We start from the raw sequence: 21828 nt of genomic DNA, 5'->3' as shown, positions 1-21828 counted from the left end.
CCCGTGACGTGTCGCAGCCATGAGTTCAGAAACAGGTACCACCGAGCTTCCTGAGCGGCCCAAAGAGGAGGCGACTCAGAAGAAGACCAAGGCGCCCAAGCAAAACAACAATGCAAAACAGGCGGGGCAGAATAACAAGCAGGCGAACAAGCCCCCGAAGAAGTCAGGGGACGTGATTCGGGATCCCGAGCAGATGTTCAAGGTTGGGTTTCTCGCCGACGTTTATGAGGAATTGCCCGTGGAGAAGACGATTGAGAAGAAGATCCGTACCCGGTTCCCGCCTGAACCTAACGGCTACCTCCATATTGGGCACAGCAAGGCGTTGGCGGTCAACTTTGGATTCGCTGCGTATCACAAGGGCGAGTGCATCTTGCGGTATGATGACACGAATCCGGAGGGCGAGGAGGAGCAGTACTATGAGTCGATCGCCGATCTCGTCGACTGGTTGGGCTTCAAGCCCGTGCGCGTCACGAGCGCCAGCGACAATTTCGATAAGTTGTACGAGATGGCGGAAGATCTGATCAGGAAGGATGGCGCGTACGTGTGCCACTGCACAAAGGCGGAGATTAAGGCGCAGCGAGGCGAGGCGGAGGGGAACCGGGGCAAGGGCGAGCGATATGCCTGCCCTCATCGGTCGCGGCCGATCGAGGAGTCTCTGGCGGAGTTCCGTGCCATGCGCGACGGGAAGTACAAGCCCGGTGAAGCTGCGCTGCGCATGAAACAGGATCTTTCAAATCCCAACCCACAGATGTGGGATCTGATTGCGTACCGTGTACTGGACGACGCCGACCGGTACCATATCCGGACTGGGAACAAGTGGAGGATCTACCCGACATACGACTTTGCGCACTGTTTGTGTGATAGTATTGAGGGTATCACGCATTCACTGTGTACGACAGAGTTTGAGCTGTCTCGGGAATCATATGAATGGCTTTGCGATAAGTTGGAAGTTTACAAGCCTATGCAGCGCGAGTACGGGCGACTGAGCGTCAACAATACCGTGCTCTCAAAGCGCAAGATTATTGAGCTTGTCAAGCGCGGCTACGTGCGCGGCTGGGATGATCCGCGACTGTGGACTTTGATTGCGCTGAGAAGACGAGGTGTGCCTCCGGGTGCGATCTTGTCCTTTGTCAACGATCTTGGTGTCACCAAGGCCAGAACAATCGTTCAGGTGGGCAAATTCGAGCACATTGTGCGGCAGTATCTGGAGACGACCGTGCCGCGGTTGATGCTAGTCTTGGAGCCGCTGAAGGTTATTATTGAAGACCTGCCGGAAGATCATCTGGAGATGGTGGAGGTTCCATTCTCGAAGGACCCGTCGTTTGGGGTAAGTTTCCTGTTCCTTGTTATAAAATGACTAAGGCTGATCTTTCCAGACGCACACTGTGCCATTTACTCGAGTGGTCTACATTGAGCGCAGCGACTTCCGCGAGGAGGACGACCCGAACTACTTCCGACTCGCGCCGGGCAAGACTGTTGGTCTGCTTCGAGTGCCGTACCCCATCACGGCGACTCGGTTCGACAAGGACCCGGCCACAGGACAGGTGACGTGCGTGTACGCGCGATACGAGAAGCCGGAGGAGGGTGCAGCGCCGAAGAAGGCCAAGACGTAAGTTTACCGCAAATACCACGGACCGCAGCACTCAGGATCTCTAACCCTCCCTAGGTACATCCACTGGGTCGCCGAATCGCCGCAACACAACAGCCCGATCCGCGCCGAAGTGCGCGCCTTCAACCCACTCTTCAAATCCGAAGACCCGTCCGCGCACCCTGACGGCTTCCTGGCCGACATCAACCCCGACTCGGAGCAGATTTACCACGACGCCTTTTTGGAGACGGGCTTCCACGAGGTGTCCCGCACGGCGCCATGGCCGCGTGAGCTTCGCCCGGCTGACTCGGGCGAAGGGGAAGCCGCAACCACGAAGAAGCCCACGCCGCCGTATTCGATTCGTTTCCAGGGCATGCGGGTGGCTTATTTTGCGGTGGACCGCGATTCGACGGATGAGCATGTGGTGCTGAATCGGATCGTGACGCTGAAGGATACGGCTGGAAAGACGTAATAGTCCGCCTTCCTTTCGGGTTGAGAATTCAGCTAGTTATGTCGATGTGATTAAGTGGTATAGTAAATAGAATCAATTGATGTTGAGGCTGAACAGTGCTTCATAACTCTCAGACCGATTCTCAATGAATGATCCTGACGGGGATCCAAGAGCCCAAGAGCTAGCGCTAGGTCTACGAAATCTCGCGCGTAGAGCGGGTAGATGGAAAGGCAAGGGGGATCTGATACTATTTTATGCACGTCAACTATATTAAAGTACGGAGTGCATATTGACCCTGGTCATCTTCGACAGCTAAGGCTCGGTCTCAGATATCTATTGTTCCGGATCGCCGATCGTCGAAGGCATCAACCCCGAGCTAAGAAGCTCATTCCATAAATATACTCTGGCAGCTTCTCAATACTATCAACTCAGGTCAGATATATGAGCTCACCGCCGATCTCGTAGATGGACTTAATATATATAGCTCTCAATGACTCGAGACCGCCAGTTCTGTAGCTGAATGCTTTATAGTACTACGGTAGTAGCGCCCTCCGGGTTGGTTCCCCGAACAAAGCCGCATACGGATCTACGGTGGCCACGGCCTCCGAACATGGTACAACTGAGCGAATTGTGGATCAATGATATCATGTGTGCCATAAGTAATCAAAGGCTGAATGTTCGCAGGATCAACTAGGCCTTGCACGACCAGTTAGTTGATCGGGGCAAGGGGAAACAGGTACTGTAGGAACTACCAACCACATCACAACATCCCAGTTTCGAGCTTCCATTGTCCAATTGGCCAAGTCAAGGAAAGGATCTAAGTTTGAAGGGATTTCGCCCTGTCACCCTTGCCCTACCGCTAAGCCCTAGACTAGGGCAAGGACCTGGAATGCTTAGCTGGCATCGCAAGTGTCATTGGCTTGGAGATGGTCCTAAATGGGGCAAACCAAAGATGCCGAGAGGTGGGCACTGAGCAAAGAATGATGGCCACGGGAGGTTCCTCTGTAACCGATTTCCACTGCGGACATAAAGAAAATACCATCACACTATCACCGGCAAGCCGGTTGATTTGGATTGATTGGCAGAGGAATGATTATTCCGGCGGATGTGGGCGGCAATTTGCAAAGTTTCTTCGGCGCATAATTCCGAGGAAGACGATGCCGCGGCTCAGCTATGCTTTTGAAATCCGTAGAAAAAAGTGAAAGTATGTACGAGATTTTCAGAGCTCTGAATATGATCAACCTAAGAAGCTGTCAAGGGATGAATTGTAAGCCGATCTGTTGTTTTGACCACCTCATATGCGCCATTTTTGTCTGAATCAGGAACGGAAACTGCGTAGAAAATCCATCGAAGGATTTTGGAACTGCTGGGCCTGCTTTACGCAAGCCGAGACGAATTACAGTTAGTTTTCCGAAACCGGTTTAATCACTATGTTTATAGACCAATCATGAAGGGAAAAATTGCACCCTTAACTCTATCCGGCCTTAGCTTGGGGCAATCAACAACTGAATCTGAAATTCCATTCCGTCACCTCCCAGTCGTCCTGGAGGCAAATTGACAGCCCGAGATGAAGCAGAGAGGATCGCCCAGACATCCATGCCATCCATGGGTCATCCCACATTGCCATCTCGCATGGCATTCGCCATCCAATATTCTTGCGGCATTGCGATCCGGTTGACGCGTAGGATCATCGGCTCTCGGCCCCATCGAGTCTCATACACATGGCAACGGTTGAATCATTGGACGGTGGTGGATTCAAAAGTATGATCTGGCAATGCTGCCGCTACGTGACTGTTGTTGCCCAAGAATTAGGGCTTTTTAAAGAGAAGGTTTCGACGACCCAGAGATGTAGAAAAGTTTGCGAAGGTGGATGTATACTCTCGGATTGCGACCACTGGCCCATCGACTCCATAGTCCCATTCAGCTCGTGGAGTTGCAGTTGCAACAGAATCTCGTACCCCAACCTTCACCGAGGAGACGAGGCGGGACCCCGTTTTTAGAGACCCGCTATCCCCCGCGACTTTTTGTTTGAGATCATCAGATCTTCTCCCTCTCTTTCTCTCTTCTCTGGAGGAACCCTACCCTATCCATGATCACGTCCGGTCCATAAGCCTCCTTTGTTGATTCTGTGATCGGTCCGTTGCAAGTCAATTCGTCACGATGACGCTCCGAGAGCGCTTCCGCAGAGCATTCCACCGCTCATCAAACAGCAAGGAACGAAACGGCAAGCCCAAGGTTCAATACTACCGGGAAGGCGAATGTCCGCGGTCAAAATACCGAGGCCCCGTCGACCCAGAGCATCGTCGCAAGCTGTATGAATGGAACTTTGCCGATGCCATGGCGGATCGCCCTCGGTCAATAGGCTTTGACTTGTCGCCCTGCACAAGTCGACCGCATCCACCGCCGCAGAATGGTAATGATGTGGAGGATGAGGCGTCGGATCAGGAGGATCTAGTACTGGAGTTGACGAAACGGCTTGGTATGGTTGTCATCTTTGTTGTGTGTGGAATTGGTTACGGTTATACTAATCAATGGATGCCGCTGTAGATGCCATTACCGTTACACATCGTGAATTCGCCGACGGCAGCATCTCACAATCTTCAACCGTGGTCGGCAGTTTGGAGTCCGAGGCGACCCTGACGGAAACCCAAGAGTGGGTTCCGATCAAAACAGATGCAGCAGCTGCTAGTTCTACTTCTCCCAAGTGCCAACAATGTACTGGGGACGAGAAGACTAGTACCCGGTTAACAGGATTGCCAACTCAATCAGGGCAAAACAAGCACGACTTGAACAAAGATCGGCCAATTTCGCCGGACGAGCTGGCTCGGGCGTTGAATGCTGTTCAGTATGTTTCGTGAATGCGGTGTGCCTGGTTGCGCGCCGCTGGAGTTCCTTTCTATCATGCCCATTCGGGGATTAAAACTTGTAATTTAAGCGATCGGGGTTATGTTCACGGGGATTTATGGCGTTTGGTTATGATGTTGGCTTTTTTCTGAAATGTGCATGAGCTGGCCATCAGCGGGTAAGGGCCAGAGGGTGGCGTTGTTCCTTCATTGTCGTCGTCTTCTACAGATTGGGATGTGCCATAAGAGTGCTCGTCGATTAGAGGGAAGGTATAGAGGCATAACGGCGACCGATGTCTCTCATGTGGACCGAGTCTCAATTTTCTTTTTGTATTTCTAGGCCGAATTGTCTATCCGGTTATTACTACCATCATGCAGTCATCAGTCATAACCATGCAAGGAATGTTAATCCTCATGCGTCACAGCCATGTCCAACACTTCCACTCTTCCCTTCCCCCGCGTCTCGGAGCCAACAAATTCACTGAGCCCCTTGAACGCTCCTGGTTCCACAAACCCAACCGTCTCCCACTCATCGCCGACCGTTTCCTCCGACTCAACGGATTCAATGTAGCTGAGGATCTTCTCCTTGACCGTCGTCGGGCCCTGCGGCTGCGGCGTGCTCTCTCCCTCCGACTCGGACTCTTCCTGCTGCTGCTTCTTTTTCCCTTTGCTGCCTTTCTTATTCTTGGCCTTGCCCCCAGATTCTCCAGACTCCTGCTTCTGCGCGCCACCAGCACCGCCAGAGCTCTTGATGCTGTGCTTGAGCAGTGACACCGGACATGTCACCCGTAATCGCATGCGCGCCCGCATAACTGGGATCGGCTGCCATGCGATCAGTGCCTTCATTGCCTCCAGCGCCTGGCTCTTTGCCGACTTGTTCGTCGACACGCCTCTCCAGACTGGTTTGCGCTGTGTCCCTTCACCGGCTCCGGCGTCGGACGCAGAATCGGGCGTCTCGCCGTTGCGTTGTTGGCCGCCCTGCGCCATGAGCTGGTCCAGCGCCTTCTCAATCATGCCCGGCGTATAGACCCGCTTTGTAGACGGATCCACTAATCGCCCGGAGACGATATCGACAACTTCCTTCTCGATCCGCTCTAGCATGTCCTTGCGTTCCCGCTCACCGACTTGCACCTCGCCCTTGCGGAGGATTTCTTCGATGATTTCATCTTGGGACGCATCCGGACCAAAGGCCTTGGCTAATTCCGCCGCTGGCGCAGTCTGCGCTTTTGATACGGAGAGAAAGACGGTGCGAATTTGCAAGACATTGTCGAGATCTTTCTCGGCTCCGGACCGGTATTCCAAGAGCTTATTTTTGTAACATGCAAGTTCGAAGCGTTTCTTGCCTGGCTACCCTTTCAGCAACGTTCACACAGGAGAAACTGCAGGAAAAACAGCCTAACAAACCAATAGAACGCATCAGAGTTCGTCATACCCTTTTTTAACCTGACAACCGACACATTTGTGAACTTGATCTGGTTTGCTGGAGTCTTGATGCCCACCGGCATGGTCGCGGATATAATGAATATACAGGACAGTCGAGTCTATATCATAAATATACTGCGATCATAAACAAGCGAAGAAAAGTATCTGGCTCGCGTTGTTGCGCGGCAATTGTCTCTTTTTTTCAATCTCTGAAGACTCATGATTTATCATCATTATCAGTGTCTTGGCGGCGGGATGCTGACTAAGCATATTTAGCCTCAGGCACATACTCGGAACTCCACCCGACTCCGCAGCCGAGGCTTGATCCTATTGGCCGCCGGCTTATCAACGCTCGATTTTATTGGCTTATATGGGCCGTTGCTGTGTCATCGTCGGAACCCTGTGGCCTGGAGATAGTCCTAGTCAGGGCCTCAACACTTCACGTCATCAACCCGGGAGGCTGTCTTCCATCTCTCTTGATTACGGGCAGGTCATCAGCTTGACAGGTGAGCATCTGCTGTGGTTTGGCAGGTAGTTTGTGGATGATTGCTAATCGTTAACGTCCAGGAACTTGCTATCTCTGCTCCCGGTTTGAAGAACGGAGTTTCGGCCATTCCATCAATCATCGCAATCATGAAGGTCGTCCCGACCGCTCTTTTGTTAGGTACCGCTGCAGCGGCTGTTCAGCCAGCTCAGCAGGTCCTGAACTGGGAGTCACCCAAGGATATCCCGCAAAAGCTCGCCGATGCGGCTTCTCATCCTCTGAACGACCTAAAGGAGCATCTCAAGTCCCTCAAGGACGATGCCAAGGAACTCTTCGAAGAAGTTTCCAAGCTGTTCCCAGACTCTTTTAATAACCTTCCTTTCTATTCCCTTCCAAAGAAGCACACTCGCCGCCCCGATTCCGATTGGGATTATATCGTTCGGGGAGCCGATGTCCAGGCCCTCTGGGTTGAGAATGCCAACGGCGAGAAGGAGCGCGAGGTTGATGGCCGCCTCGAGGCCTTTGACCTGAGGGTCAGGAGCGTGGATCCAAGCGTGCTGGGTGTTGACCCTGGTGTCAAGCAGTTCAGCGGCTATCTGGATAACAATGACGAGGACAAGCATCTCTTTTTCTGTAAGTCATTCCAATGAATCAGTGTACTTGGTGTACTGACACTTGGCAAGGGTTCTTCGAATCGCGGAATGATCCTGAGAACGACCCTGTAGTCCTCTGGCTGAACGGCGGCCCCGGCTGCTCTTCCATGACGGGATTGTTCTTTGAGCTTGGCCCGAGCTGGATTGACGAGAACGTCAAGCCCGTTTACAATCCTTACTCGTGGAACTCCAATGCTTCGGTTATTTTCCTGGACCAGCCTGTTAATGTTGGATACTCTTACAGCAGCGCCTCGGTTAGCGACACCGTGGCTGCGGGCAAGGATGTCTATGCCCTTCTCACGCTCTTCTTCAAGCAGTTCCCCGAGTACGCGCATCAGGACTTTCACATTGCGGGAGAGTCGTATGGCGGACATTACGTTCCGGTGTTTGCTTCGGAGATCCTCTCCCACAAGAAGCGCAACATCAACCTCAAGTCAATCCTGGTCGGCAACGGCCTGACTGATCCTCTCACGCAGTACGCATACTTCCGGCCAATGGGTTGCGGTGATGGTGGCTGGCCGGCCGTTCTGGATGAGTCCGCTTGCCGCTCCATGGACAACGCTTTGCCGCGCTGCGAGGCCATGATCGAGAGCTGCTACAACACCGAGTCCACGTGGGTCTGCGTGCCTGCCACGATCTACTGCAACAATGCTCTGCTGGGTCCCTACCAGCGCACCGGCCAGAACGTCTACGATGTGCGGAAGAAGTGCGAGGGCGACGACCTGTGCTACCCGGGCCTGAGCTACATCACAGAGTACCTCAACAAGCCGGAGGTCATCAAGGCTACCGGTGCCGAGGTGGAGAGCTTCGACTCGTGCAACTTTGACATCAACCGCAACTTCCTCTTCCATGGCGACTGGATGAAGCCGTACCACCGGCTCGTTCCAGGGCTGCTGGAGCAGATTCCCGTCTTGATCTACGCCGGCGATGCGGACTTTATCTGCAACTGGCTGGGCAACCGTGCCTGGACGGAGGCCCTCGAATGGCCCGGCCATGAGGATTTCGCAGCTGCGGAGCTTGAGGATCTGGTTCTGAGCACGGATCCCGAGAAGAAGATCGGCCAGGTCAAGTCCTCCGGCAACCTCACCTTCATGCGTCTCTTCGGAGGTGGTCACATGGTGCCGATGGACCAGCCTGAGGCTAGTCTTGACTTCTTCAATCGCTGGATTGGCGGGGAATGGGCTCAGTAAACGATGAGTTTGCGATGGGACATGTCATTGCATCGTTATGCGGTTTGCTTGAATCATGTCGTCGTCACGCTCCTGTTTAGATGATGAGTTTTTATCATGCTCAATTCTGATTTGCATGGATTGTATCCATATCAGATGCTTGAATTGAGCCTGTTATACTGCGTTTAATGTCATCATACTACAACTCTATAGATGATCATGCTCAACCAAGCCGACTCTTGACTTGTTTTGCACGAATTGCACAAACCAAATGCTCTGTATCGAGCTCCGTCGTTAAATCCACCGATCTTTACCTACCTATACATAGACGTAAAGTTGTGATACGTACTCTGAACGGTCAGTTCGGGTGTATCTTTATATTTTTTTATTCATTCATTTCACAACCATAATTGGCCCGGCATAATACCAAGACAGACAAAACACACAAAGTCCAGTCCATCGCGGAAAACACCTCCCTCCCAACCAACCACCATCCAGCTTATTTTTAACCCTTCTTCTTGCTGACACCGACGGTCCGGCCACGGCGACCAGTGGTCTTGGTGTGCTGACCACGGACACGCAGACCCCAGTAGTGACGCAGACCACGGTGCGAGCGGATCTTCTTCAAGCGCTCAAGATCCTCACGCAGCTTGGAGTCGACGACGTTGGCGATCAGCTGCGAGCTCTTGCCATCGGTGAAGTCGCGCTGTCGGTTGAGGAACCACGTCGGGATCTTGTATTGCGTGGGGTTCTGGATGATGGTCACGATCCGCTCGAGTTCTTCGGCGGTCATTTCACCGGCGCTGTAATTTTCCAAAAAATCAGTTTTTGCTGCATAATTGGGTTGGGCTCGTTTGTTCGTACCGCTTGCTGAGGTCAACATCGGCCTTCTTGCAGACCAGGTTGGCATAGCGACGCCCAACACCCTTGATGCGCGTCAGCGCATACATAATCTTCTGCTTGCCATCAACATTGGTGTTGAGCAATCGCAGAATGTATTGGAAGTTCGACTTTTCGCCGGTGACGAGCGCTGTTCGTAGCAATTCATGTGTTAGCCAGCGATGTCCGGATTCCGACTGTCGAATCGTCCACGATATCCCATTCCAATCCAATCTCTCGACCGATCACCGTCGAAAGGGGGAAGGCGAAGGGGAAAAAACGTACACATGGTGGGCAATATCGCTCTCTGCGAGCCGATGGGTTGGTTGTGCTCGGTGCAGATGGTGTCGACGGCGAAAGACTCGTGCAGAGGGTTGAAAGTTCTCTCCAGAGAGTTGTGGGAAGCGTGCGCTCTAACCGTAAATGGAATAGCGTCAAATTGAAAGACTTCGCTTGAAGCGCACTAGTCTTAAAAGGGACAGTAAGCGAAAAATTGCGGTTGAGGCTTGAGCTCGTTTTCTTGGCGTTATTTGTAAAACACGTGATTCCAAGTTGAACAGCTTCCAAAGACGCAAACTGTCGAGAGAATGAGGAGTACAGAGCTGAGCATTATTGGCAGGTTATTGTAGTTGTAGCGTTCTTCTCGAACAGCTACATCTTCCTTACCGTTTTTGGATTGTGCTCTTTCCGTGTATTTGCCCCCATTAGCAAGCATCGTTGCCCGCCATGAATGCCCAGTTCTCCGAAGCTCTGAACAATTTCGAGAGCAAGCTCAATGCATTGCTCGCAGCGATTACGTCGCCGACGGCTTCTGGTGCCCCTGCTGCTGCAGCTGCTTTGCTCGAAGCAGACGATGGGGTGTCGGCGGCCCTAGATACGCTACGAACTCATCAGGCCAACTACGAGAAAATCCTGCAATTACGCGACGAAGCGGAGAGTCTGGAGGAACGAATCAAGACCATTGTGCGCGATATTACAAGTCTCGGACAGCAAATCACCGAATACACGGGCAGAGATGACGACGATATTAGCGATAACACAGACACCGACGCCGAGAGCGAAGATGAGGCACAAGGCTCTGCCCAGGCCCAGTCGCGAAAACATCCTAAAGACGGGAAATTGAAAGAAGTGGATTACCGTCTGCTGCTTGAATTTGCTCGGCGGATCAGCAAATACAATAAGCAAGCTGCGGCGGATGCTGCCGCCGGAGCGGGCGCTCGTCCGCTCGAAAAGCCGCAGCGCGATGGAGATGCAGAGATGACTGATGTTGATGGGAAAGAGGTGGCTCAGAAGGCGTCTGAAGCCCCCGTTGCTGCAGTGACCAAACAGGCTGCTGACTGGCTTGAGGAGTCTGCGGATCAAGCAAGGCAAGCGTTCATGATACCGTATCCCAGCGAGGATCATATTCGCATGGGCGTGCTGGGTCAGCTATACCAATCGGCTGTTGAGAATCCCAATTTGGATCCGGAAAAGGAGGTGGAACGTATGGTGCGCGAGGCCGAGGGTATAAGCGTCGCTCCCGGTGTTTCGGCTGAGAAGCCAGGGATTCAACCGGAACCCTTGGACGAGCCGGCCCTGGCTGCCGGTGCTCATGCTGGCTCGTCCGCTGCGGGGTTGGAACATCCTGCTGCCGTTTCCAGACCGTCAGCTCCTCCTGAGAGACCAAAGACTACACTTGATCTGGACTTGTACGATCCTGATGCCGACGATTGAACTATTATCTCGTGGTACTCATCAGATTGTCCATCGTGCGCCGTCAGTTGCGTGCCCGGCTAGTAACGGAAGTTCTCGGCCAAGCGTAACGGCTGAGCGCCAGCCTTCCAGTCTGTTGCAAGACGAGCGGACGGAATCTCTGCGTGTTTTCTCCGCCGCATGAGGGATTGCTGGCTCCTTCTCCCCGGACGCGGACATTGCTTCCGAGCCTCTCCGGAAATCTCCACGCCCCGGACCTCCACGGACGTTATTCGGGGAAGCAACTCGGTTTTGGTAATGGACGACGCATTGTGCAGATTATCGTTTGCGTACGATAACTAGCAACTTCAATATTGATATCTCTGGCGATGCTTGATACATTTGCTGAATCGTGATCCTTGATCTGACATCTCTCCAAACTGGGAGACTTGTTCCTCGAGATCTCGCATTCGAACCTGGGCTGTGCGAACAGTTAGTTTCTCGGCGGCAAATTGCCATCAACAACACCTGGAGATGACCGCTGTGCTTAGCTCGGTCAGCCATTCTCGGCTGGCGATAAAGGGCCATGGCAATGGGAGTATCACTTACGCACCTGCTAATAAGCCGCAATTCCCTGCGAGTACATTTTAGATTCTTTCCATGGGAATGTCAGCATTTGCCTTCTACATCGTTCCGCCACACCTAAACGAATGACGAGCGTTGACCTGTCTATAGCCAGTCGGCGTTGTCCATTACTGGACGGCAACGCGTCGTCTGTGCACAGTTGATCCGCATCCTTACTGGGTAGCCAATGCGATAATTGTTTTCTCCATGGTTGCTGCTGATAACTCCCCTCCCTTCCTGTCTCCGGAACTAATTTCCGGGAAAACCATAAAGAAACTTGGGCCGCATCGCGGAGCAACTGACGTCAAGCTGCATGGGACGCCCGCAAAGTGATATCTCTTCCCCGGAGATGTCATCTCCATATTGCTACTGCGACGAGAACGACCAGAAAATCTTTATCTTATTAATACGGCCCACCTCCTCGCATGTGTTCTGGACTCGGTCATAGGAGAATATGGATGTTTCGCTACACTCGCAGCTTACATATCATACTTCGCACCACCATACATTTGAATCATTGATTTCCTGGCTTCTTTACAATGTCCCATCCCCGTCATGACAGTCTCAGTAATGCACCCTACGGCGTGCCTGATGGGAGGACCCCTTCCCAGGGACAACCTGACGGTGATGTGGACGTCGAGAAGCGGGACAGCCAGGAACTGGGCGCTGATGGCAGAGCCAGCCATGTTGAGAGGAAGACGTCTGACGGGAAAATCATCCTCAATGACATGGATGTCTATGACAAGCTAGGGTTTGCCTTTCCTTGGTGGAAGAAATGGACGATTATTGGAGTTATTTTCTTGGTCCAGGTTTCAATGAACTGGAACGCGAGTTTTTATGCAAACGCCGTCGAGCTGATTGGCAAGGAATTTGGTGTTGCGCAGCAGGCGGCTCGCGTGGGACAGATGATTTTCCTCGTTGCGTATGGCATTGGTAGTGAGCTCTGGGCTCCGTGGAGCGAAGAGATTGGCCGCTGGCCTATTATGCAGCTGAGCTTGCTCCTTGTCAACATTTGGCAGATTCCCTGTGCCTTGGCGCCGAACTTTGGGACCATTATTGTTTGTCGTGCGCTGGGAGGACTCTCCTCGGCCGGCGGTTCCGTCACTCTGGGGATGGTTGCGGACATGTGGGAGCCAGACGATCAGCAGTTTGCAGTCGCCTTCATTGTGCTGTCCTCTGTCGCTGGATCGGCATTCGCACCCATCGCTGGTGGTGCCGTGGGCATGCTTCTAAGTTGGCACTGGAACTTTTGGATCCAGCTCATCATCGGCGGCGCGGTCCAGGCCATCCACTTTTTCGTCCCTGAAACCAGATGCAGCATTCTTGCCATGCGTGAAGCACGTCGACGCCGGAAACTCGGCGAAAACGTGTGGAGCGCCAGGGAGGTTGACGAGACAAGGTTCTCCATAAAGCCGATCCTCGTTGTCTGGGCACGTCCGTTCTTGATGTTTGTCCGCGAGCCGATCGTGCTGTGTCTGTCTCTGTACTCGGGCTTCAGTGATGCTCTGATCTTCACTTTTCTGCAATCCTACAAGCCGGTATATGAACAGTGGGGGTTCAATAGCGTGCAAGTTGGTTTAGCTTTTATTCCGTGAGTAACTTGACTTACTCCTTGTCGTTGCTCGCGGCTGATGGCATTATCAGGATCATTATCGGCTACATGATTGCATATGCGGCGTTTCTCCCGTGGATCCATAGGCATACTAAGATTCGGAGGAGGGATCCGGATGCCTTGCAGCCCGAAGCTCGACTTTACTTGTTGCTATGGAGTGCGTATGAACTCCTCTCCAGTTTGAAGCGGATTCTGACGGTGACTAGCGGCCCCGTTAGAGACTATCGGACTGTTTGGTTTTGCCTGGACTAGTCTGGGACCGCCACAGGTTCACTGGATTGCCCCAATGATATTCTCGTGCCTGATTGCCATTGCCAATGTGAGATTTGACACTTTATTTCACTCTGGAGTATCGCTAATAGATCTGCAGTACGCCATCTACATGGCAACAATCGATTACATGATTGCAGCATACGGACCCTACTCTGCATCAGCAACGGGTGGGAACGCTCTAGCTCGTGACTTTCTCGCTGGGATTGCGGCGATGTACTCGTTACCCAGTATGTTCCAACTCTTTCCCCCTCAAAAAATTGATCACTCTGACCATAAAAAGTGTACAAATACATTGGATCTCGATTCGCCCTCTCATGGCCGAGTTTCATCCTCGGTTACTTCGCCATCATCTTCACCATCCCGATCTACATCTTCTACTGGTTCGGTCCCACAATTCGTGAAAAGTCCAAGTTCGCACAGACCCTTGCGGCTGATCGCAAGGCTCGTGGCGAGACTGAGGTCCGCTGCGGCTCGCATCAGTCTGGGCCCGAGGAGGTGTATATCAGTGGAGCGTCGAGGAGGTCTGGTCGCAGTCGTGGTGCGTCGTGCGATGGGAGGGCTTCGTCAAGTCAGAGATTTACTTCCCAGGTGTAATTGTTCGGGAGCGGTACAGGGTTGTCTTCGGAACTGACGATGATCATGTTGACTTTTGGCGACTAGAGGAGGCTGTCCAATGTGAAGGGCTCTATTTGCTTTTCTTTTGTTTCATTATTGCCCCGCTTAGCTTGTGATCGCAGCATTGACTTTATTATCTAGGCGAGTCTCTTCTATTTTTGAGACCTCTATGGAACTGAGGAGGATCAGTTGCCAAACCCTAACTCTTGGACGAACTTGGCAGTCATCTCTGAGAAGATTACATACTTAATCTAGTTTAGCGTCTTATAGAATACAGCATTGATCTGTTGGAATTTTCCAAGCATGGTTTAGCTTCGCTGATACGGCATTTATCCTAAGCATTTCACCAAATCAGGTACCTGTTAGCAACAAAGAGCACTGAAAGAGGTACGTTTGACTGCTTGCAGGATGGGCAATATTAGGCTCCGAATAGGTGTCCTGTGGCTGTGTGCCTTATTATTTCGCAATGAACGGGCGTGCACCTGAAGTAGCCACGACTTCGTCTACTGGTCGAGATCTCGGCGCCTCGGGCAAATCGCAAACGAAACTCTCGGGCAGTTGTCCGAGACGTGGGGGGGAGGCCGATACCGGCACGAGATGACAACAGCATAAAAGGTCAGAATCGACAGGGACCGGGAGCATGTAATAAGCATACATCAAAGTATTACATTTTTGTACAAGACAAAAAAAGATCATGCCTCAAACGTACAACATTCTCGTCCTCCCGGGCGACGGCATCGGGCCCGAGGTGATGGCCGAAGCCCTGAAGGTGCTCAACGTCTTCAACACGCCCGAGCGGCAGTTCAAGACAACCACCGAGCTGATCGGCGGGTGCAGCATTGATAAGCACGGGAAGCCCGTCACGCCGGAGGTTCTACAGGCGGCGATCGACGCGGATGCCGTGCTATTCGGTGCTGCTGGTGGGCCCAAGTGGGATAAGCAGCGCCGGGGGCTGGATGGACCCGAGGGTGGGCTACTCCAAGTACGTCGCGCGATGCAGATTTATGCGAATCTGAGACCGTGCTCGGCGGATTCACCTAGTCCCAATATTGCGAGGGAGTTTAGCCCGTTCCGGGAGGAGGTTATTCGGGATGTGGACTTTGTGGTGTTGAGGGAGAATTGTGGCGGCGCGTATTTTGGGAAGAAGATTGAGAATGATGACTACGGTCAGTTTCTTTTCCATAGAAACTCTTCTAATCAATGGATGGTATGCTGATGCTATAGAAATAGCCATGGATGAATGGGGCTATTCTGTCCCCGAAATTCAACGTATTGCTCGAATTGCTGCTCAGTTGGCTGAACGTCACGATCCCCCATGGCCGGTGATTTCTCTGGATAAAGCCAACGTGCTAGCCTCTTCGCGACTGTGGCGCAAAGTCGTCGAGGAGACGATCAAAACTGAATTCCCACATGTTGAGCTCCGCCATCAACTCGCGGATTCGGCCTCGTTACTCATGGCGATCAAGCCACGTTCGCTCAATGGAGTGATTCTGGCGGATAATACTTTTGGTGACATGGTATCTGATCAGGCAGGGTCGATCGTCGGCACTCTTGGTGTGCTGCCATCGGCGAGCTTGAACGGTTTGCCAGGCGAGAAGCAGCCTGAGGGCAAACATCATGCTTTGTATGAGCCTACACATGGCTCCGCTCCGGAGTATGTTTTCCGTTACCACCATAAGTTGTGAGCGTAACTGATGAAGTGATTGTTTAGTATTGCTGGTAAAGGCATCGCCAACCCTGTTGCAATGATCCTCTGCGTGGCTCTCATGTTCCGATATTCCTTCAACATGGAGGCAGAGGCTCGCCAAATCGAGGCCGCTGTGCGGAAGGTGCTAGATGCTGGCATTCGAACTGGTGATCTGGGCGGCAAGGCAACTACAAGTGAGGTTGGTGATGCTATTGTTGCCGCACTGAAGGCATGATAAAGCTGGATTTGATCAATTCATTTATCGCTTTGTATGCATATAATAGTATGAAGAAACTAGATTGATGGATGCCTGTGTGATTTACACCGTGTTTGCCATACACATGCCAGATCTTTGTTTTAGAGGTGCATTTATAGGAGGCCGGTCTCCTACCTATGTCGTTCTTCTTATCCAACATCGACTAAGAATTTCGAGGAAGTTGATATCTCACTAATTCACCACAATAATGGTAACGCCATCAAACTCTCCAGACCTGCAGCCCGGCTACAGCGTGCTCCGACTAGAAGGAATCGAGCGGCTCTCATCCACACAAAAGAGACAACTCATCGAATCCATAGCATGGGACTTGAAGTCCGTCATCATCGCTCTGAGCCGATACACTCAGGCTGGCATCCTACGAGGCAGCCACACATCCTCCATCGATAATATACTCCGCACGGTAGCTGATGTCGACGATCAATATCGCCAATCCCTAGAAGGGGAGCTCAAAGCTCAGAAACGGATTGTTGTAAAGCTGAGACGGGAACGACGGCGTTTGCGGAGGAGGTTATTATCCAATCGGGAGGGCACAAAGAAGCTACTGGAAATGGCAGCTGTGGCGATCAGACAGCTTGTCAGCGACCTGGCTAGGGCGAGGATTCGCCTAGCGTCTATGGAGGTACAAGCACGGTTCGGTTGGGAGGGGGCGCCTGGGGCTCGGCGAGAGGTAATTGATACTGAAACGCCGTATGATGGTTTTGACGGACGGGACGGTTCCTCAATGAATGGCGGTGTGGATAATTCTGCAAATGGTGGGCTCTCCGCACGTTGAAAGATGTAGAGTCAGAAGGAAAATAAGAACAGGAGAGGAGCGAGCAATGACTCATTGCAATTGTGCAGCTGTTAGAGGGTTTTATTCATTCAAATCCCGAAATTCCTCAACCCAGAAAGCCAGTCCTAGTATATACTGTGTGCCGTAACTCCGTCCTATCTATTCTGATATGGATTAGACTCCATCCTTCAAGAGGATCCTTGCTTTCATCCACTTTAAACCTCCCTGCCTGCATCTGCTTGTCGATTATTAGGTCTGATAATCTCAGGTTGAATAGTGGCGGCATGGATTCCATAGGCCTGGAAGCATTCGTTGATCGTCTTTGTGACCTTGGCCAAATCCACAACGCTGGAATCTTCGGGAGGTACATGGACGACATGTACGGATGCAAGCGACTTATGCTGAGACAGTCGCCAAATGTGCAGATCATGTACCGCTGAGACTCCGGGGATCATCTCAAGATCGCTCTTGACATCGTCAACGTCGATGTGTGGGGGAACAGATTCAAGAAGGACATAGCCGGCATTCCTGACTGCTCCGGCGTCAGATCAATCAACTAGCATGTCGGAATTGATGCTAGACTGTACCTAAAGGCAAAGCGGACACAAAGATCATCAGGGCGATGGCCACACTAACGGCAGGGTCCGCATAGTATCGCCCCTCGTGTTTCGCCAGCCAAATCACCAATGCGGAGATTATCACCCCAATGTTGTTCAAAGCATCCCCAAGCACATGGAGAAAAACCCCCAGCATACCCAGATCATGTTGCGGGCGTTTGACGATCAGGCTATGGTGGTGTCGGTGGTCCAGGTGTGCAATAAGGGTCGCCTACATGTGTCAGTCAGCTACTTCGAATCGACATGAGATGCGGGACTGTGATACCTCGGCTGAAGCGGTCTCATCGACCGCATTCGGTATGCACAACGTGCTCTGGCTAGTGTTTTTCTCAGGATCCTCGGCATGATGATGATGCTCTAACCTGGTTAGCCTAGCGTCGTTGCAAGAGTGTGTAACCAACCATGAATCAATAATGCACTGACGAAATTCAATGCGAGCCCACAACAAGCGACTATGAGCACCAGCTTGGGATTCTCGACATCTGAATATTACCAATTAATTCATGTTGTTCGCCACAGATTGAGACTGATAAGTCGTACGATCAAGGAAGATGAATTTCTCAATTGATTGAAGGCAGATCCCGATTCCGAGCGCCAAAAGGAAGACACCATTAAAGAAAGAACCGAGGACTTCGGCACGCTGCCAGCCAAAGGACAAGTTCTTTGGCGAGGGGGAGTCGCTCCGTGAAATCTAAACCGTTGAGTCAGTTATGCCGGATTACTCATGGCAGTTAGATAGTACCCTCAAAGCAATTAGTGCGATAACAAACGCGATGAGGTCGTTCAGCTATCATTACTCGAATGTCAATTGTGACTCGATGTGAGAAGGCACGGAGAAGGCAGTACGTAATGAAAGGCATCAGCCACAAGCGCCAGCGAATGCGTGTAGAAACCAACTGGGAAAAAAGAGTCAGCTTTGATAGTCCACATCAATATGGGCTTGTATATTTACTAACCAGAAATTTCGACAAAGAAAAATGACATTGTAATAGCAATCACCAGTGCCAGGCGCGTGACGCGAGACAGACGGAGAGCCATTTCGAGAGTATAGTGAAATGGGGACTCCAATGATCAGGAACAGGAAGTTCATTAGACGACTTGAGATACAGGATATTGACCATCATTTTGAATGGTGTGGAATTTCAATGAAGACAAGAATACTTTTGGTAGCACGACCCGCTCATCATTCATTTCAGCTATGAACTATACGTAGTACCAATGTGCAAAGACAAAGCGAATGGAGTCACATTGAAGGGATCTTCAGTGCATCGCATTAGCGGCCCCATAAGCACAGAGTACCTATGGCTGTACAACTCTCATTTTTTACCTAGAACCGAAGAAAGGCTTATCTGGAGGACTTAAATTCGAGATTGAGGTAACTTTTTGCCAACTGTTTTGATTGTTCTAATAGAATCGTAGTTCAGTGTGCGCCACGTAGTCAAGCTAAATACGAGATCCACCGCTTGAGACAAGGTCGAACCCTAATCTCGGGAGAACAAAACATAATCGAAACCTTCTAGTAAGATACCAATTTTGGAGGAAAAGAAAAGTTTCCCAGACTAAAAATTCGCCTCTGCGCCAAATTCTTGCTGAAGTTTTTTGTCTCTCCCTCGTAACTATTCTTTTTTTTTTCTTGTCAGGAAGATTTTCAGCTGCTTATGTGTCCAATGATTTCTCTCAGAAGAAAAAGTATAACCAAGTGAAAATCTTGGAAGCGTCCAGTCAAGAACCGTGGTTATATATGCTGCTCAAAAATGGTAAACAAACGGGAAGGGCTGGACAGAGCACATATATGCTAGAAAGTACCTCTAGCCCACGTCGATTCCATAACCTCGGATAGCAGCGGCAAATCGCGTTTGCTTAATAGCGCCAATCTCCCTTCAATTCTTGGAACGTCCATGAAGTCTGTTCGAACCTGAGCGTATTCGGATTGCTCCAGTTCGTAGAAAGCCTTGTTTGTGAGCCAGTAAGGAGGACTCTTCTCCATTGGCATTGAGCAGGCCCACTCTAGGACCACGAAACAGGTAAGATTCCAATCCGAATTAATGAGTATATTGCTTTGATGCTTTTTTTATAATAGGGAAATGGCCGTCGTCGGAACTCCTCTCGGAAGAATAATTTGGATACCGTTCGCATGGCTGATCGATCAGACAGCTGCCCAACACAATCGCTAAGGCCATTTACCACGTTCAGCTCATAGTGAAAGTGATTACTGTGTAATATTAGCACATGCACAATGAATGGGTCGACAGTTGAGTATGTGAAGTGGCGATGGATGCTTGTTGGTATGTTCGCTCTCCAGCTCGTATATTCGACGATAATTGGCCATTTCTCAACACCAAAATCCTTCGTTGTCGATGGCAAACGAGCTAATTGTAGGAATCGAACTTGGCTAATATTCAACATAGTTGGAACAAGGCTCTGGAAGACATTTGCGCGGCATCGAATGTCATATTGATCATCTACTTGCGTGCTTGAAAGCATGTGTCCCCGACTTGCTTCGATGTACTCGCGAAGCAAGTAGCCGGAGTTTACTGCATGCTCGCATGGGTACCATACGAAGGACGTGTCTAGATGGAGTTGGATGCCCCAGCAATGACAGGATTCGCCAGCGAAACGAATAATCCACTGCTTCAGAGGAGGTAGATCCTCCACGCAGGTAACTTGAGATTTATCAGCCGCGTTATGAAAAGAATGCGGGGATTTCCATACAGGTTTGCGAGTTGAGAGCCAAAGTTATACAATTTGCGAATTGGCAATTCCGGTAGTTCTCTTGAAGCCATGCGTAGGTTCCTACCTCGCGTTTAACCCTTTCATCTCCATTGCCCAGCAGATATTCCCCGCCAACCTTGCAAGGCAGCAGCAACCAAAGAATCACACGCTTTTTGGTCTCGTTCCTCACTAGCGCAGGAATGCAACATCAATGCGCTCATAAAGCGAATCGTAGCCATCTGCTACATGACATCTATAGCCGAGTTCAGACTAAGATGATGCGCGGCGATTTTTTTTTTTTTTTGATCCAGTCTTGTGATTGTTGAAAAGGTAGAAAAACGAATCTGTTTGTTATAGTACGGACTAAGACAGTTGATGTTCAAGTTGAGCTGAGTACTATCTCATCCCTGAATGGAAGTGGCCGGCAAGCTAACTTGCCCCGCCAATCAGAGTGCGATGATAGGTCCACTACCGGGTGATCTGAGGCTAACCACAGTTGCTCCACGAGTTTATTTCGACTTTGGCGGCCCATCCGTTTCTCTCTTACGCGCCATAGCGACCTTAATTAGAAGCCGACAAAAAGTCATATGCAGCCAATACGGATATATCTCGAGTGCTTGGGACCAATAACTAGGCAACGTACATGCCAGGAATCTCGATCTGTGTCATGTACATCCTGATTTTAGGCTGAGATTGGAAAGGTAATAGTATGGACAAAGAGATGTAGCAATTCCTGCTGCTTTGGAATGAATCAGGAGTAAGGCCATGCAGTTATCGATCGCCTTTGAACATCCGAGTCTTTCCTGCAAAAACATTATTATCAGACTAGCCGTACACACGAAGCAGGTGTGTCCCTCCGCTGCGGAACTTAACATAGTCTAGTAGCCGTATCTAGAATCTCAAAGCAGTTCTTTTCTGGATCAACTTTGTCTCGTTTGTCGATCAGCTTCGTTCGGCCATACTAATTCTTACTAGCCAATGAGACACTGGAGCATCACTGGTACCCGGCTAGGTCCAAATATCTCCAAAGTTCGGGGCCGTTCCTTTAATGTAAACACGTACCAGATATTTTTCCAAGAGGTTGGATGACCGAGTCGACGTGGGACGCCTTTGGGCGCTCTATTTGCCGAGTTGCAAGCAAGCGGGAGCAGAAAAATTAAATGGAGAATTGAGGATTCGAACCCCTACCCTCCAAATCAGGAATGATCATTTGTGAATGTTCCAGCTATGCATCATGTGTGCGCCGACTATGTACCAGGTACATGGAGATACATCCACCAGGGAAACAACAGCATTCTTCAACGGCAGAAATCTCACCATCCGCAAACTAAAGAGATTTTAAAACCTGAATAAAAAGATTCAGCAGGGCCCGAGGAATTGATCGAATATAAAAAAACGAAGAAGAAAAAAAAAAAGATCAGGAGCCGTGAAGGTGCCGTCTTGAATCTTCCTCAAGTTTGACCTGGCCAACACAACTCC

At 50.9% G+C, this 21828-nt stretch overlaps 10 protein-coding genes across 10 annotated transcripts; 7 read left to right on the top strand and 3 right to left on the bottom strand.

The window, feature by feature from the left end:
* Window positions 1-19: 19 nt before the first annotated feature.
* VTN49DRAFT_5595 (uncharacterized protein) lies at window positions 20-2060 on the top strand (the record flags this gene model as incomplete). The annotated part of the gene is made up of 3 exons (XM_069413669.1): window positions 20-1327; window positions 1377-1609; window positions 1667-2060. 3 exons carry the CDS (start codon window positions 20-22, stop codon window positions 2058-2060), a joined length of 1935 nt encoding a protein of 644 aa, XP_069266318.1.
* A 2139-nt stretch (window positions 2061-4199) lies between these two features.
* Window positions 4200-4897, top strand: VTN49DRAFT_5594 (uncharacterized protein; the record flags this gene model as incomplete). The annotated part of the gene is made up of 2 exons (XM_069413668.1): window positions 4200-4518; window positions 4587-4897. 2 exons carry the CDS (start codon window positions 4200-4202, stop codon window positions 4895-4897), a joined length of 630 nt encoding a protein of 209 aa, XP_069266317.1.
* Window positions 4898-5287: 390 nt separating this feature from the next.
* Window positions 5288-6387, bottom strand: VTN49DRAFT_5593 (uncharacterized protein; the record flags this gene model as incomplete). Its single annotated transcript, XM_069413667.1, has 2 exons — window positions 5288-6225; window positions 6315-6387. 2 exons carry the CDS (start codon window positions 6385-6387, stop codon window positions 5288-5290), a joined length of 1011 nt encoding a protein of 336 aa, XP_069266316.1.
* A 550-nt stretch (window positions 6388-6937) lies between these two features.
* VTN49DRAFT_5592 (uncharacterized protein) lies at window positions 6938-8631 on the top strand (the record flags this gene model as incomplete). The annotated part of the gene is made up of 2 exons (XM_069413666.1): window positions 6938-7421; window positions 7472-8631. 2 exons carry the CDS (start codon window positions 6938-6940, stop codon window positions 8629-8631), a joined length of 1644 nt encoding a protein of 547 aa, XP_069266315.1.
* Window positions 8632-9115: 484 nt separating this feature from the next.
* Window positions 9116-9778, bottom strand: VTN49DRAFT_5591 (40S ribosomal protein uS13; the record flags this gene model as incomplete). Its single annotated transcript, XM_069413665.1, has 3 exons — window positions 9116-9413; window positions 9475-9640; window positions 9775-9778. 3 exons carry the CDS (start codon window positions 9776-9778, stop codon window positions 9116-9118), a joined length of 468 nt encoding a protein of 155 aa, XP_069266314.1.
* A 437-nt stretch (window positions 9779-10215) lies between these two features.
* On the top strand, window positions 10216-11202 carry VTN49DRAFT_5590 (uncharacterized protein; the record flags this gene model as incomplete). The annotated part of the gene is made up of 1 exon (XM_069413664.1): window positions 10216-11202. The coding sequence occupies one exon, from the start codon at window positions 10216-10218 to the stop codon at window positions 11200-11202; it is 987 nt and encodes a 328-aa protein (XP_069266313.1).
* Window positions 11203-12323: 1121 nt separating this feature from the next.
* VTN49DRAFT_5589 (uncharacterized protein) lies at window positions 12324-14263 on the top strand (the record flags this gene model as incomplete). The annotated part of the gene is made up of 5 exons (XM_069413662.1): window positions 12324-13375; window positions 13429-13553; window positions 13603-13715; window positions 13767-13896; window positions 13950-14263. The coding sequence occupies 5 exons, from the start codon at window positions 12324-12326 to the stop codon at window positions 14261-14263; spliced, it is 1734 nt and encodes a 577-aa protein (XP_069266312.1).
* Window positions 14264-14978: 715 nt separating this feature from the next.
* On the top strand, window positions 14979-16206 carry VTN49DRAFT_5588 (uncharacterized protein; the record flags this gene model as incomplete). The annotated part of the gene is made up of 3 exons (XM_069413661.1): window positions 14979-15450; window positions 15515-15938; window positions 15996-16206. 3 exons carry the CDS (start codon window positions 14979-14981, stop codon window positions 16204-16206), a joined length of 1107 nt encoding a protein of 368 aa, XP_069266311.1.
* Window positions 16207-16435: 229 nt separating this feature from the next.
* On the top strand, window positions 16436-17020 carry VTN49DRAFT_5587 (uncharacterized protein; the record flags this gene model as incomplete). The annotated part of the gene is made up of 1 exon (XM_069413660.1): window positions 16436-17020. The coding sequence occupies one exon, from the start codon at window positions 16436-16438 to the stop codon at window positions 17018-17020; it is 585 nt and encodes a 194-aa protein (XP_069266310.1).
* Window positions 17021-17235: 215 nt separating this feature from the next.
* VTN49DRAFT_5586 (uncharacterized protein) lies at window positions 17236-18675 on the bottom strand (the record flags this gene model as incomplete). Its single annotated transcript, XM_069413659.1, has 8 exons — window positions 17236-17552; window positions 17608-17848; window positions 17903-17994; window positions 18057-18119; window positions 18178-18328; window positions 18380-18424; window positions 18484-18533; window positions 18594-18675. 8 exons carry the CDS (start codon window positions 18673-18675, stop codon window positions 17236-17238), a joined length of 1041 nt encoding a protein of 346 aa, XP_069266309.1.
* Between the last annotated feature and the right edge of the window lie 3153 nt (window positions 18676-21828).

Source organism: Thermomyces lanuginosus (assembly GCF_041956635.1).
Source record: "Thermomyces lanuginosus strain ATCC 200065 unplaced genomic scaffold VTN49scaffold_35, whole genome shotgun sequence".
Classification (NCBI taxonomy): domain Eukaryota; kingdom Fungi; phylum Ascomycota; class Eurotiomycetes; order Eurotiales; family Trichocomaceae; genus Thermomyces; species Thermomyces lanuginosus.
The sequence above is the reverse complement of the archived record's forward strand: the minus strand, read 5'-3'. Positions and strand labels throughout refer to the sequence as shown.